Source organism: Scardinius erythrophthalmus, assembly GCF_964197995.2.
Source record: "Scardinius erythrophthalmus genome assembly, chromosome: 6".
NCBI classification, from domain to species: Eukaryota; Metazoa; Chordata; class Actinopteri; order Cypriniformes; family Leuciscidae; genus Scardinius; species Scardinius erythrophthalmus.
The window spans coordinates 11,722,087-11,738,503 of NC_138226.1; the positions used below are offsets into that span (position 1 = coordinate 11,722,087).

Genomic DNA, 16,417 nt, shown 5'->3' on the forward strand with positions numbered 1-16,417 from the left:
GGTAGACATAATTGTTTGATGACGAGTAGATTGGATTGATTATTTGAATGTGCTCCTCCCGAACTTTGTTTATAAAACATCATTTAACAGAGTGCAATGCCCTCTTACAGTACACATCCACAAAATACCTAAAACTATACAAATGAACAGATATATCTGTGTTATGACAAGCTCATGGTGATATTATTACTTTTTGCTACTGTATTTTAATGAACATGCTCACTTTGCACTTTTTCCACACTTATTTCTTAAATTCAAAAGAGTGCGCTAGAGAGCTTCTGAAACAATACCTGCTCCACAAGGAGCAGATGGAAGAAGAGACTAAACAAAACCAGTAAACAGAAAAGTTAAGATGCTTTATTGAAAATGTACAAAAGCTATACATATGCTGAGTTCTGCAAATGGCATCACAAAATACCAACCAACGCCGATAGTTTAGACTTTCAGAATCGCTCTGTCCTTGGTGGGAATTTCTTGTAGCGGTCCTAAATCAAAGGCAGAAGTCATTTTAGTATGTGCCTGTGGTTTATCACAAGCTCAAGAGGGTGATGGACCTGTTAATTGGGATGCGATGTCCGCTGAGAGCATACAGAGTACTTGCATATTCCTTTAAAGACATCTCAAATGGACGCACGGGTTGCAGTCCTTGGATGCAATGCTGCCCTTCAACATCACACAGCCAGATGAGAAGCAACTACAGAGATCTGAAACTCCTGGAGCATGCTTTGAGGGAATCTGTCAATACAGATGAAATTGACCAGCTCCGAGGAAATGTGCAGACATTTATGTCCATCAGTTTCTTATAATTCCCCTAAGGAGTGACAAGGGGGTACATCAGAGCATTGAGCACATTATGAAGAAGCATGTGCAGTTAATATGCAGTACACATAATTTAAAGCATGAAGGATATGGAATAACTATAAACAAAACAGCAAAATGCAATAAAAATATCCATAACTCTATTAGTTTAGCTACATACCAGATTACATAGCATTATATGAGTTTAAATCTTATTACTTCTTTTATGTGAGGCACTTAGTGAATTTCAGTGCACTGTTGAGAAAAGGAAAATCAGACTTATACAAGTCCAATAACCATTACCCTGATGTACACTAATAAGCATTAACAAACAAACTTACATAAAACATATATGGCTTTGTGAAACATCATCTTGAGGTTTTTGCCAGCCTGGTTGCATACAACAGTTGTGTTAGCAAATGTCTGATAATGTAATTGACAGTGTCCACCTGAATGCTGCAAGTTTAACTTTTGCAAGATACTGTACTTCAGTGCCTTTGCCATGAAATAATGCATAAACATGTTTTTCTCCCCTTTAGAGAACAAATTAGTGTTCATTTTTATTCTTTGTCACTTTATTGTTCAATGTCTTTACATTTAAAGAACATTAAAAGCCACCCCTGATTTTTGAATAAATTCTTTAATTCTCAAGCCATCATGTTTAAGAATTTGCTTTCCTCTGCAAGGGCCGTTAACATTGAGCTCATGTCACCAATGGCCATGTTGCCAATACCTGCCGGTATCGAGGCTAAAGTAACAGAGTTGCGAGGGGTGGTGAGCCGTGAGGAATTCTGCGAAAGACTCTGCAGAATGCCCGGACTTAATGTGCCGGACATTAGGCTTGAATGGTCTCCATCATCCAAAATGGCATCGAAGTCTATTTGAGTGTGTTCAAGGGTTTGAGTGGAGTCCACTGTGCTGGTGACCTGATTAACCCCAGGAGACGCCATTGTAGACACTGAAGCAACAGGGACTTGGTTTGCACACGGGGACATGGGTGAACCGTAATCCACACTGGGGTCCAACATATGGATCTCTCCTGAATAATACACAGTGCCGTTCCCATTGCTGTGTTGACCAAAGTCACCTGGTCTCTTTGGGATAGCTTCTGAGGAGTTGACGTTAGACAGGGAGCAACCATTCTGTTGAACCATACCTGACCCTGAGTGTTGCCTATTCAAAGGTTTGGGCTCGGATGGAGGTCTGGGCTGTATCAGTCCTCTGCCTGCATTTTGACCGGCAGTCAGAGTAAGAGGAACATAACTTTGCTGGTTGGCGTTATTCATATGTGTAAAGTTTGATCTGAAATTCTGCATCTGTTGGTTTTGCACCGCTCTTCCATTGGGCGGACCCATGCTGTTGCATGTTAGGTGTTGACTGGAGTTGAAATTGAGGTCCTGCCGATATACCGGTTGAGGGTTTACTTGCTCGCCGAGATTCTGACATGGATTGGTAATAGACTGCCGACACAACTGGACAGAGTTCATCCTCTGGATGGTCCTCTGTGGATAACCCTGTTGCATGCTAGCCAGATTCTGGCTCATTGATACAATCTGTTGATTAGAGCCAAAGCCCTGGTAAGGGCCAAAATTCTGCTTCTGCTGAACCACTGCCAAGTTCCCTCTGAGTTGTTGCTGCTTTGGAAGCCTTGCATTTGTTTCTACAGAACCAGAACTGACCTCGTTCCATTGCACAGGCATGTTGTTCTTGTTCATGTCTTGCGTATTGGCCATTTGCTCTGGATGTGAGCAAATAGGCTCTACATGGCTTCCATTGTTGCTTGTCATGCTAATTCGCCGTTGCCCGTAGAACTGTTGTTGTTGAGAGGTCATATTACCATGGAAGTCTAGTGCATGACCACCATTGAAAGAAATCCCTGGGTCCTGATTTGAGCTACCATTCTGGGACCTGAGGTACTGTACCATGTCATCCGGAAGCACCAAATCATCCTCTTGCTGATCACCTCCATCACTGGCCATATTCTCCATTAAAACGTTCTCTGAAATACTAGGAGGCCTTTGGCTGAAGGGATGACGGTGCAAGCTGCCATCAGAACAAGCGTTGCTCTGCAAGTTGAAAGCACGTCGATCTAATGCAGGCAGACGAGAAAAGTTCATGTTGCTGATGCTGTTGAATCGCTGAACCCTTGGCAAGGAGAGCGGGTCGAAAGTTGTTCGACGAACAGGATCACTTGCTCGTCGCAGAAGATTAGCCTGAACTTCATGAGGCATCATGCCAGGGGCACTGTAGCCGGTGTCACTGCAGCGTCTTGAGTTGACTACACCTTGGGAGTGGTGTAAATGTGTTGAACTTTCTTGCGAGTCGTTGTACAGGGCCATTCTAGTTCTAAGACTCATGCGATCCATGTTCGGTAGAGGTGTCGGTGGCGCACCCCCTGTGGCTGCAGCGTATTTCGCCTTGAGACGGTAGTGTTGTGCCGGCGTGAGATTTAGTAAACTTGGGAGTCCACCTGCACCGCCGCAGTGGCTAGCTTCACTGGAGCGCCGCGACATATCTGTGGAGATGGGGTCATAGGAATCAGCTGAGCTGATGTTGTTGTTGCGGATTCCAAATTGCGAAGTCTCGCTAGAGCGACGACTGGAGTAGCAGGGTGAAATACCAGAGGACCGACGACTTAGCGTGTATGCTGAGCTCATCGTGCTGGTGGAGCTGTCTCTGCGCTCATGCAGCTGATTTAGGATTGTCATCTCATACGAAGACAAATCTCCTGAACGTTGGGTTGGAGGTCCAGGCATCTGAGTGCCCATATTTGAAGTCTCCAGCAATGAGTCTAAAAAACAGAGTAATGAGAGTAATGTTACTTTCGCACAAAGCATGAGAATGCAAACATGGAACTCAATTTCCAAAGTAATAAAATCACTTATAATTTTTTGGCTGCAGTACTCACCAATAGTGGGTATTGGAGGCAGCTTGGTATTTCGGACTTGAGGTGAAGCATTCGCCCAGGAGCAGGAGTCTCTTAAGGTTTTTAGTTTTTCCTTCTTGATGTGATCAAGATGTAGTAGTCCTCCCCTGTTTTTACGCAGCTGAAGACCTACTCCTGCAGAAGAACCCGGAGAACCGGTAGAATCTACAACAGGCATGTCATCTAAAGCATTCAGGTCCCCCAAACTGCCTCCACTGTGCATGGCCATCTCTACTCCACTGTCATTGTTGGTGGCACTGCCAAGTGGCGATGGCTCACTGCTACATGATGACTGACCACCAGGGCTGGACTGGTACATCTACAGAGGGACAGTAATAAGCAAAGGTCAGTTCCACAGTTCCATTTAATCACAGAATCAGTGACATTTGTGGAATTAAGGAAAAAATGGTCATGTGAAATGGAAACATTCAGATGTTTGCTGCCTCGTATTTATTATCTGGTTAATGGAATCCTGAAATAAAACTAATACTGTTATGTAGTTGTATTAGCATTAAGATTAGTTCTTCATTAATGTTAGATACAAACTTGTGTAAGGGCAAGTTCCTTTTGGTTTCTCCTTGTGAAATGTACAGCTTACTTGCATATAAGGGAACATGTTTAAATATTTTATAAATAAACTGAATTGATAGTTCTTTAATAGTTCTACAGAGAATGAACTTTTTACACTAAAAGCAGGATGTGACAAGGGCAAAAGTGTTGGCCTCTATCATAGCACGCAATGAAGTTAACATCAAATCACTTCTTTTACAACTTATATTTGGTTTCAGTTACAAAAATTTTCACAGTACAACTAAATCAAACATTACTGAAGTTTTTTTTTTTAAAAGTAATGACTTTGCCATGCATTAAAAAGAGATTTCTCCAGTGCTCACCTTAGTACAGTCTGTCCATTATTTTCAAAGAGAAGCAAGTTAGTTAAGAAGAAAGGATAGTGTTAGTATATTAGTAGAGGAAATGGTTAGTACATTAGTTTGAATTCTGCATAAAGAGCATTCCACACAGTACATGATAAACAGCAAGCTCTGCACATGCTGCATCTCTGCATGAGGTGATTACTGTAAAAACTGCATATCTTACGTGCAAAAAACGAATATCTTAGTCAACAAAAATAAGTAGTTATAGCATTTATCCCTCCATAAAATAGATTAGACACAATCTTACATTTTAAATAGCAGCAGCATGGAGCAGCAACAATGGCCATTGTTTTCTCTTCCGTGTTATTTGACCAGATAAATGCTAAATAATTAATTGATTGTACTGGTTGTGAATAACATCACCTTCGATTGTTCAATAACATACCACAGTAATGAATCTTGTACTGCCTCTCTCGCAATGGAAAATTATCTGGGAACTTGTGCTTACCATGCACCGTGTAAAACTGCTTTTAGTCAAGAACTTTGACAGAACCTCTCATCAGTGATGTAATCATTTGTTAAGAATAAAACTGACTATTCTTACCACTGTTTTTTCCGTCTTGATAGACTTGACATTTTGGCAATCCTCCACTCCTCGGGTGGTGCTGTTGGCCTCCCCTAACCCGTCTGCTCTTCCCCTTGCATGCTTTGTGTGGGCCTCATTTTCTCCATTCCCTTTAGGGGGATGAGGTTTAGGTGGCACATCACCACGCTGCTTCTTAGTGACATGTGCTTCTGGACCATGAACGGTCTTCACATGTTTCCTGAGAGAACTGGGGTCTGTATAGCGTTTTGTGCAACCTGGGATCTTACACACATATGGTTTCTGCAAAGGAGTGACAGATAGCTTTCAGAGTGCAATCAAATCTGACTTAAATCAAATCTCTTGGTCTCAATGAGATGGGAAACAAGATGCACATAATGAAACCTATGTTGAATGCTCAAACCTCATTTGAGTGTGTGCGGTTCTGGTGCTTGGCTCGGTCTGAAGCATTGGAAAACGCCTTGTTGCAACCCTCATGCTCGCATACATAAGGTTTCTCGCCTGTGTGGGACCTCAAGTGAGTTTTGAGGTTTTCCAGTCGAGAGTAAGCTTTCGAACAACCTTCAAACTAGACAGAGAGAGTAAGAGAAAGAGAAAAGCAAGTTATTACATCAGCCCTCTTCAGTCTGAACCCAAAATCAAACAGCTTTATGAGTGAATCTCATAAACCTGTCAAGAACATGTCTGGGTTATATTGCACCCCTAAATCAAAAATAAAATAAGAAATTATACTTTTCTTAAAATACATTGTAGTCTATTGGACAATGAAACATATTTGCTATAAAATTATCATTACCATAATGAAACAATTTGTTTTTGTTAAAATGTGACCTGGATATGTTTTCAAGAGATTCACCCTCAAAGAAACATTTTTTATTGTGATAGCTTTGATAATTTTGCTTGTTCAGACCATGTCATCCTCAGTTATTATGATAAATCTACTGGGTTTTATATATATTAAATTTGACTGAAGTTTCCACACACCTTCAGTGTATGTATGTGTATATATATAATTATATATATATGTGTATGTATGTATGTATGTGTGTATGTATGTATGTATGTATGTATATATATCCCAGTATATATACACACACACACACACACACACACACATACATACATACATATACACACTTACACTGAAGGCGTGTGGAAACTTCAGTCAAATTTAATAAAGAACCGTGGCACCTTCCTCTCCTCAGACTTTAATTATGTCTCCAACCTGTCAATCAGCACGCTCAGAAGTTCACTTTTTAATAGGATCTCAAGCCACTAAAATTGGCTGGAAACGCAAGACAGCAGAGCGCCTTCATGATGTTTTAGGAAAATAAAAGTAGCCAAGATGAAAATGTGTCCTGTTTAAAATCATATGTTTTGCTGAAATAAGAAACACGCCTTTTTCTGTAAAGCAATGCGTGTATTCTTACAATTAAAGGTAAAGGCAGTATATAGTTTTTTAAATAGTGAGGGGGAGGTAGTAAGTGTGGTTACACTTTATTTCGATAGTCCACTTTAGACATTCTCCTAACTATAAGTAACTTTGCAACTATGTGTCAACCAATTCTCATTAATTTGCAACTACATGTCATGTAGAGCAACTAACTCTCTTTAGAGTATTAATAGACTGTTAGTTTAGAATTAGGGTTAAGGTTAGTAGAATAAGTTGACAAGTACTTATAGTCAGTAGAATGTCTGTTGGGGACCATCAATGAAATGAAGGCCCGGTGAGCAGTGGTGCATCACTTACTGTGCACTTATGGGGCTTCTCCCCAGTGTGTCGACGCATGTGAACCACAAGCATGTACTGGGCCTTAAAAGGCTTCTCTTCTCGCGAGCACTCCTCCCATCGGCACACAAACTCCTTCTTCTCTCCATGGATGTGGTCATTGTTGATATGCTGTAGGTAGAGAAAAGTGACAACATGAATGTCAACAATGGCCTTAATTCCTTAACTCTGCAATAAACGGCCGATGATATATATTTCTGTTAAGAAAAAACTAACTCTCTGAGAGCTTGTCATGGTAATGGATATGACAACGTTAATATATTTGGTATTGGCGGAATAGATCTGCTAAATGTGTTTTTGCTGAATAACATTAAATAATAATAATAAAAAAAAATCATACTGACCCCAAACTTTTGAACGGTGTGTATATGTACACATATAAAATGAAAAAAAATACAAATAACTGCATTCTGTGTAGCTTGAACAGTACTTGCTTTGTATTCTTCTAACAGCATCTAACCTATTCTAACCCTGAATGAAGTTCTTCAGGGAAGGATTGCATGAAATAAAATCAAACCATGCCATTATTTTGTTTCTTGAGGTGTATAATTTAGATCGCGAGCAGAGAGCACAGACTGTAGCCTTGGGACTAAAAAGGGTGTGTAGGAAGGAAGTCCAGGCTCTCAGTTTTGCTCTGGTCTCTAAACATTCCTTTGTTTCCACTTCTGATTCCTCTTCCTTGTCTTCTCTGGCTGTAATTATACCTTACACTTGGTCTCGCTTTTCAAAACCATTTTATCGTATTTCTTTGAAATCCGAATAATGACGGACAGCAATCTTGTAATCCCCAACAACAATTCACTTGCAACTACTTAAGACCATATGTTTATTTGTGCCTTTATATTAGACTAGTGTGGGTTTAAAAAAAAAAAAAAAGGCTCAGCTTAGACTGGTTTGGGCTTGTTCTGGAATTAGAGAATGGCAGGAACCTAATTCCACTGATCCAGAACCCCAGAGAATTCCTAAGCTCCAGGTTCAGGTCTCATGAGGAGCCAGACTGGCTCGGTGTGTTCCTGTCTAAGTAGTGAGTCTGACTCTGGGCCCAAGTGTATCTGTCACATCGTGGCTTTCAGATTGTTAATAACGCCCAGCAGAGGGGCTGAGGTGTCAGAGGTGGAAAGGGCCACTCCAGAGCTGCTGGCATGATGACGGATTTACTATATGGCCTCAGGGAAGTTTAAAGGTCAGAGGGTGCACAGAGACAGGAGCCATACATACGAGAGCATGTGTGTAAGTGAATGTGTTCTGCACCTCTGCGGGTATCAACATGCTCATTAACCTTACACGTGTCAGTGACAGGAAAGGATCAGTTACAGCTATGGCTGTAGTGTTTCTAATTATTTACAGTTGTTTCTGCTTTAAAAAGGCAGATAAGTTGTTTGCAATTTGTGTTTGTTTTGGTTAGTCACAATGACCATTACAAGAAAATAGCTCTGTTCCAAAACTGAGTAAGCTGTCTAGCTTGACAGCATTTTAAGGCATCATATGCACACCCCTAACATGAAGGCTCTTTTGTTTTTTCATTAATTAAGATGCTTTAGAAGATTATTAACCGTGATAGTAAAGACATTATACAATTTTACAAAAGAGTTGTATTTAAATTAATTGCTGTTCTTTTGACTTTTCTTTTCATCAAACAATCCTTTAAAAAATATCTATAAAAAGCCCTGACACCAAGAATCAGGGTTCCAAAGGTCTTGAGAAACCTAGAAATTTCAAGTTTATAATATGTACTACTGTTTAAAAGTTTGGGGTCAGTACGTTTTTTTGTTGTTGTTGTTGATGAAAGAAATTAACATTTTTATTCTGCAATGACGCATTAAATTGATTAAAAGTGAGAGTAATCCTTAAAAAAACAAAACAAAACCTGGTACCACAAAAATATTAAGCAGCACAACTGCTCAACATTGATAATAATAAGAAAACATTTTGAGCAGCAAATCAGCATATTAGAATGATTTCTGACGGATCATGTTACACTAAAGACTAGAGTAATGATGCTGAAAATTCAGCTTTACCATCAAAGGAATAAATTACAATACATTACATAAGACACTTATGAAAAACATAAAAAAAAACACTTAAAAACATTAAATTGATAGTGAAACTAGTGAAGTTACATAAAAGTTAGGATGCTGCTACAGAATGTAGGCAGGAGACAGCAAAGGCAGCTCACTAGGTTTTGAAAAAGAGCCCTTGTACTGTGGACATTAATAGTGCTTAAAAGTTAGAATACATTTCAAAATCAAAGGAGTTTAATAGAACAGTGTGACTAACATGAACTAGCTGGTCCTGGGTGTCATACTCTTTGGAACATCCTTCCCAGTGGCAGTTGGTCTCATACACAGCCTCAGGTTCTTGCTTGCATTCGTCTTTATCAAGTTCCTCCCGTAACTCCATATGATCCTGTTGAGGAGACAACACTGGTAAACTTTATTTGTTTACTTTATTTTATTAAGCCTATCATAGGTCAGTCAAGAGTAACTGTTGCTTCTCAGTGTTTGCTTTTTAGCTTGTGAGACTGAATGTTATATATAGCTGATATATTGTAAAAGCATAGAGCTATAAGCTATAAGCTATTGACTGATATGGATAGTGTAGCTTTGATTATTTGGTCTTAGAAGAATTTGATGAGAACTGTTTGAGTTCATATTGTGATCTCTGACTTCTGATTCCAGACTTTGTTATCATGGGAAATCCAGGCAAAGCCTGAGATATGCTTGTCTGATACTCTAGAAGAGACATGATAAGTTAATAGGCTGTTTTTCTCAGAAGAAAAATATGACAAGCAGGGTACCTAAGGTACCATTTGGTCTCACTGTGGTCTAGAAAAAAAGAAGAGGAGATATTAAATAGATCTCATTAGTGTTTTATATTTCTTATGGGAACTGATCCAGGTCTTGAGTTATTGAGAATCAGATGGGAACTATTGTTGGTGGTCATGTCGATTTTGCAATCCTCGTTTCTCTTAAGGTTTGGGAATGTTAAGAATGCTTTTGAGATTTAATGAAGTTTAAAGCTAAATGGTTCGAAACCTCTATAATGTGGCGAGAGAACGGAATGCTTCATGGCCACATCTAATGTCACCTCCCACATGCTAATTTGTGTGATATCCAGTCAAAAGTCAAGGGTATGTCTACCAGCGAGTGCTATGTTGTTAAGAGCACTAAAGCAACAACTGATAATGGTTCCTTTGAAACTATCCAGAGTTTGGTTTCTTTCATTCCAAGTGTTGAAACCTCAAATATGAAGGGTTTTGAAAGAGGTCCATTATATTTTATATTTGGCTCACTATTGTGTGGTCATCAATTCACATCTGCCCTGATCACACTCCACACCCCTCCTCATGTATCTTACCAGCACACTATCACAGAACTGGAAATGAGCCGAGAATTCTTCAAAAGAGTAAGATACAAGAGAGACTTAAAAGAGGTGAGCAGAGATGAACAGAGAGATACATATAAAGTGGTTTTTGTGAAGTGGATCAATAATTTATTGAAAAGATTAGAAAAAAAGGACTTTTTTTTACTACATTTTTTAACTTAAATTTAGGGCTGTTTTCCAAACAAAGCCATTGTTTAGCTTCAGAAGACTTGGAATATAGAGCAAAAATCATATGGACTATTTAATGAAGCTTTAATAGTTATTATTTTGAGTCCATTTTGAAGCTTAAGATGACCTAAAGTGATAATGAACATGATCCCACAAACCTGAGAACCAGGTGAGATGGGGTGGGGTCCATCTGCTTCAGTCTTCACCTTTGACCTCTTGAATATCATAGGGTTGACAGTGCTGCTGACAGCAGGATCTCCACCAGCATTCTGCAAGAGAGCAAGAAAAGAGTCATTGGAGACACCATGTCGACGGTTTGGCTTCTGGCATGAGTGGTGATTTCACGCCTACAAGGGCACCATGCTCCAGATGCCATATTTCACAAAGCAACTTGCCGCAGAGACTAAACAGTTTAGACTGCACTATGAGCATCTGTCAGATGGAAATATGAAAAGGAAGAAATTATTACGCCCAGAGAGCGACTACAGACTTTGATCCTCAGATGGATTCATAATTCAACAGACAGTCTCTGTGAACATGCAGGCTCTCCGTTGAAGTGGGGGTGCCTTTTCTTCCAACCACTATAGTATGGCAGAGGCCCATGTTTTCTATTAACTCAATAACCCTGACACGGTTTGCTCAAAAGTGAGGGAAATGTGTTTCTCATAACTATAGTGTGTGTATGTGGTTTGGAGATCAGCAATAAAGCTGGAAGGAAAACTGATTTGGTGAGTTTCTGGATAGTGTGAGAGGAGGTTAGAGGAAGTTTATATTCTGGATGGCCACAGTGTTTACATGGGAGTGGATCCTTGGATCCTTGGTTGATGAGCATTACACAGCCTTCTATAGAAGCTGATGAATGAAAAAATGGGGATGAATGAAAAGATTAGTTCAGATTAGCCTGAATTCCCTGGTTTGTTTATGTTGGGTAGTGATGGTGTACCACTATAGCAATGCTATTCACCTTTGCCATTATTTAACGCTTAAAGTTAATCTTTAAACACTAACAATTAAATCTTAGATACCAAAATTAATATCCATTTTTCATGCAGTACATTATAATATCGTGATCCCTTAATTCACTTGTAGCGTTTGATGATTTATTTTTGTTGTTAGTTAATGTTTATAATTTACTTAAAAACAACAGTATAGAATTTCAACATCTGCAATTATTGATTATTGGCCATAATATGAACGCAATTATTGGCCTATCTGTATCGGAAATAATTATTTATTGGTGCATCCCTTAAACTATGCACTACTGTTCAAAAGTTTGGGGTCAGTCGGATTTTTTAAATATTTTTTAATTCAAGTCTCTTATGCTCACCAAGGTGTAAAATAGTCAAAACAGCAATATTGGGAAATATTACAATTCAAATCTTTTTTAAATCTAATTAATTCCTGTGATGGCAAAGCTAAATTTGCAGCAGCCAGTTTTCAGTAACATGATCCTTCAGAAATCATTCTAATATGCCGATTTGCTGCTCAAGAAACATTTCTTCTTATTATCAATGTTGAACAGTCTTGCTGCTTTTTGTGTAAACCGTGATAAAAAAAATTCAGGATTAGGGTAACTTTTAATCAATTTAATGCTTCCTTGCTAAAACAAAAGTATTTCTTTCTTTCAAAAAACAAACAAAAAAAAACTTACTGACCCTAAACTTTTGAATAGTAGTGCATATTATAAACATGAAATTTCCAGGTTTCTCAAGTCAAGACCTTTGGAAGCCTGAAAACACGTATGGAAACCTCTGTAAAATCACCTGGCTGGACTCTGTGTTGGTGTCGGCGCTGTTGTTGTTGGTCAGTGCAGCAGCTGCCACCAGCGTCTGCTGCCTGGAACTGAGGGAAGGAGAAGGCTGTAGGAGGGGGGGAGTGTGTCCAAATGCATTCAGACTTCTCTGTTGGGACAGCAGCTGGTGGTATGCAACTGGTGTGATAGGATGTGGGAATGTGAAGGACGGACTGAGATGTGAGAAAAAGGAATTAGTCACATTTAGGGTGAGTTCAAACAATGGGCAACCTGCAAAAACATTTACAAGGAGAATTCAACACAGATGGGGGAATGGTCATTCCTGTACCTGATGGCCCCGACGGAGAGGTGGCCGTAAGAGCTGCTGGCAGCCGAGCTGGAGCGGGAGTTATTGATGTAGGCCACCAGAGAGTTGGGCGAGGTGCGGATCATGGTCTGCAGGTCGATGCTGGCATCCGAGACTGGCGAGATGGACAGCGCTCGCTTCCTGCTCACCCTCGGCGTCAGTCTGGGACTGGGGAAACGGGACACTGGAGAGAAAAGACACTTTTTTCACTCTCACCTTAAAGAGATCCGTTCAGTTCTCTTTATCTCCAGAATCACTCCTATGTTGGCTTGCACACAATTCACTATGAATAATTTAACAGTCTAATCATACCAATCTCACCCAATGAGGTGTTCTGCAGAATGCCAAACAGATGCTATTTAACAACATTGATCAGAGAGTAAAATTAGGCAAACAAGCAAGCAAATAATGTTTGGAATGCTGAACAGTCTATATTTAACTTAGAGGAGGAGATTTGAGTAAGATTATTTAGGAGTGCCTTTCCGTTGATAATTATCTCCAAGAATATATATATCTGTGTATGTTAATCAACTTCAAAAAAGTAGTAAAGTTAGATTTGTTTACAATTCCGTACAAAGTTTGGGGTTGGTAAGATATAAAAAAAAATATATTATTTACTATTGTGAAGTATTATTTAAATAATAATAATAATAATACAAAAAATACTTATTTAAAAATGACTTAAAAAAAATAAAAAATAATAATAGAATGTAAATTATTCCTGTGATGGCAAAGCTGAATTTTCAGCATCATTACTCCAGTCTTCAGTGTCACGTGATCTTTCAGAAGTTATTATAATATGCTGATTTGGAGCTCAAGAAACATTTCTTAGTATTACTAATGTCACAAGCAGTTGTTCTGCTTAATATTCTTGTGGAAACTGATAAAAAAAGACCAGAATTTACAGAATTTAAAATTACAGTATTTGTTTTTATATTCTGTACTGTACTTTACAGTTTCTCTTACTGAATAAAAATATTAATTTCCTTAGAAAAAATATTTCCAACATTTTTTTTAAACAAAAGTGCAAATGCTGATGTCAAAAGTTATGTAACAAGCATATCCACATTCACACTTGATAATTATAAGGGCAAAAAAGGGTGGAAAATTACAAAAGTATCAAAAACTTTGCATTTCCATTTGCATTCCAATTGCTGAGTGAGTGTTGACTTAAAGGCCACGTTTCTATGTGCATGTGCTCTGAACTGTAGTAAACAGGTGCTGTGCATTAAGCACTGGTGTAAGCGGACAGAGAACAGCAGTCGGGCACGGAGGCTTTTTTGCCTTCCAGGGGGGCATCAGCAAAGGTGCTACAACAGGAAACATGTAATGGGTCCATTAAACTACACACAAACATGAGCACCTCACAAAAAACCTTCAACTGACATTTCAAACAGACGCCTGTCAAACTCTCACAAATCCACAGCCTCCAACCAGTTAATTACTCCCCTGCCATTCTTTAAGCAACAGTTTTGATGTGCACTGCAAACAGCAACTATTATTGTTACGCTAAATATAAAAGAATGAGATTTTGACATTTGATCCCTGAATGCTTAATTTAAAGGTAAAGTGTGTCATTCTGCACCATTACATCAAACGGAAATTTTATAATTTTAATATATTAGCGAAATCTCACAATTATAGATACTTCAACAAAAACTAATACTAACTAATGTAAGAAAATGGTCCTCAAAACAATTACATATGACAAATTAACAGTCAGCAATACAATAAAAAAAACTAATTACAAACAAAATGGACAAATAAATTCAACTGAACGAAAATACAAATTAAATAAACAGTTTATTAAGTTTTTCGGGAAGATGTACTAACAGTGGTATTCAGACAAGTAAATAGCCTACAACAAAAAAGTAATAATCAATTGTAAAACAACACTGCATTGAACACTGCATAGTCTTACTGTACACATTAAATATAGATTAATCCCTATTAATGCTACACAAGTTATTCAACATTTGTTTTTTGATTATCATTAATGACAGACTGCTACAGGTTTATTAGGCTGCTGTCACTTTAAGAGCTAATTCAGGATCCAATATACAGTACTGTTACACAAGTGTTTTCTTTTTTTAACGGTGTACGTTTACATCAGACAAAACCCACTGTTTACGTGAATACTCTCCAAATAGGCATTTTGATATTTTTGTGTGTACTTGTTTATGTGGATATCCGAAGTACATTTGCTGATTCGTGTTTAGCTCCCATCTAGCGGTGAAATTGTATATGACAACTAACTGAACATTATTTTCTAGCCCCTCCCATTCTGAAGGCGTTTTAACTCCTACGCTGGCCGTATTATTTCAAATCTGCCGGCAGTCGCGAGTAATCTCCCCCTCGCATTCGTCACGGTGCCACTAAGTGTAAAAACGTGAAAGGCAAAGCTTGAATTTCCAGGTATGTCCCTCTTTGGCTAATGTATTTTTAAGATGGAGGCGCAACATGGCTTCCGCCATTCGAGCGACTAGCTCATATGTATTCTAAATGGCAGATTCAACGCTTACGGAAAAGTAATAACACATTAATGAGCACATATAGTTTTGAAAGAACAAAGCGTTTTTTGCTAAGAATCAACTTAAATTACACAAGTGTAGCTTTAAGTTTGGGCTTTTACGGAGGAACAAAAGCGCACCACTGTGAAGGAAAGGAATGTGCGCTTGACGGAATGCGGCAGTGGCACAATAATCATTTTATCTCGATTATCTGGTTTTCATAATCGTTGGAAGTCAGAATCAAAAATCAATTACGATTAAATCGCACAGCCCTAGAGGTAAGTATTTTTTTTTTTTTTTTAAGGTTCCATCTTAGGAAGGTTAAATAAATGTGTCATTTCATTCAGTGTTTTTAAGATTGGGAGGTTGGCTTTGGTTGGAGAGGAGCAGCAATAGTTTGCGAGTCTGGGGTCAGATGGCAAACCACAGGATGACAAAAACAAGAAACTTGAAATTAGTGTTTCATTTAGTTGTATATAAAAAAACAAAAAATCAATGTCTCTATTTAATTATACCAAAATAAACTAAAAATATACCTAAAACCGCTAATAGATTCTGTCTAAGAACTTTTCCAGTTTGCTGTGCGACTGCCACGTTGATAGGACGGTGTGTGGCAGCACTTAGCAGGCCGCTGCCCACAGAGTGAAGAGAACAGCAGGGGGTATCAGCGCCTGGCCTGCCCTCAGCTGCCGAGTCCCACACACTCTGCAATGGTCTGTTTTTATAGGCAGTGTCTCTAATTTAGGGGTGCACAGGTTCCTGGGAGAGAGCTAAACCAGATGTGCAGTGCTGTGAGGCGGTGGTGGCAGAGGCTGGCTCAGGCAGTCCTGTCGACCCTGTGGGAAGGGGAATGGTGGGTAGGAGGAGGTGCTTCTAATTGAGGATCTGGCCTGATATATAGCTTTATAATTACAGGCGCTCTCTGCACGTATACGAAAGAGGCAATTACATTAGGCATCTGCTCTGATGTTTTTATTGGGATGCCAGAAAAATATGTATTTGGAAGGTGTTATTCCTATGTTCCTACTCTGCTTGAATTTCCTTTCGGGGATCAATGACAATCATCTAACATCTAGAATCATCTAACCATTATCAAATAATAAAAATCAAATAATCGTATAAATCATAAATACTTGAATGTAAAAATGAAACAGGTAAATACATAAAAAAAAAATGCAATCAGTACCAATTTTGTTTTTGAAAGAAGTTCAAACTGCATTTATTTGATAAAACAAAACAAAACAAAAAACTGTAAAAACAGTAT

At 38.8% G+C, this 16,417-nt stretch overlaps 1 protein-coding gene across 2 annotated transcripts in view; it reads right to left on the reverse strand.

The window, feature by feature from the left end:
• Positions 1-337: 337 nt before the first annotated feature.
• The window catches only part of gli2a (GLI family zinc finger 2a), a 76,038-nt gene continuing 59,958 nt past the window's right edge, over positions 338-16,417 (reverse strand). For both annotated transcript variants that reach the window (XM_081368165.1, XM_081368166.1), the window contains 9 exons: positions 12,626-12,827; positions 12,308-12,509; positions 10,703-10,813; positions 9,270-9,398; positions 6,954-7,103; positions 5,607-5,771; positions 5,204-5,485; positions 3,707-4,043; positions 338-3,589 (listed from right to left, as the gene is read on the reverse strand). In XM_081368165.1, the coding sequence (XP_081224291.1) occupies positions 1,446-3,589; positions 3,707-4,043; positions 5,204-5,485; positions 5,607-5,771; positions 6,954-7,103; positions 9,270-9,398; positions 10,703-10,813; positions 12,308-12,509; positions 12,626-12,827 (3,722 nt within the window). In that variant the 3' untranslated portion in view covers positions 338-1,445. The remainder of the gene's footprint in view (positions 3,590-3,706; positions 4,044-5,203; positions 5,486-5,606; positions 5,772-6,953; positions 7,104-9,269; positions 9,399-10,702; positions 10,814-12,307; positions 12,510-12,625; positions 12,828-16,417) is intronic.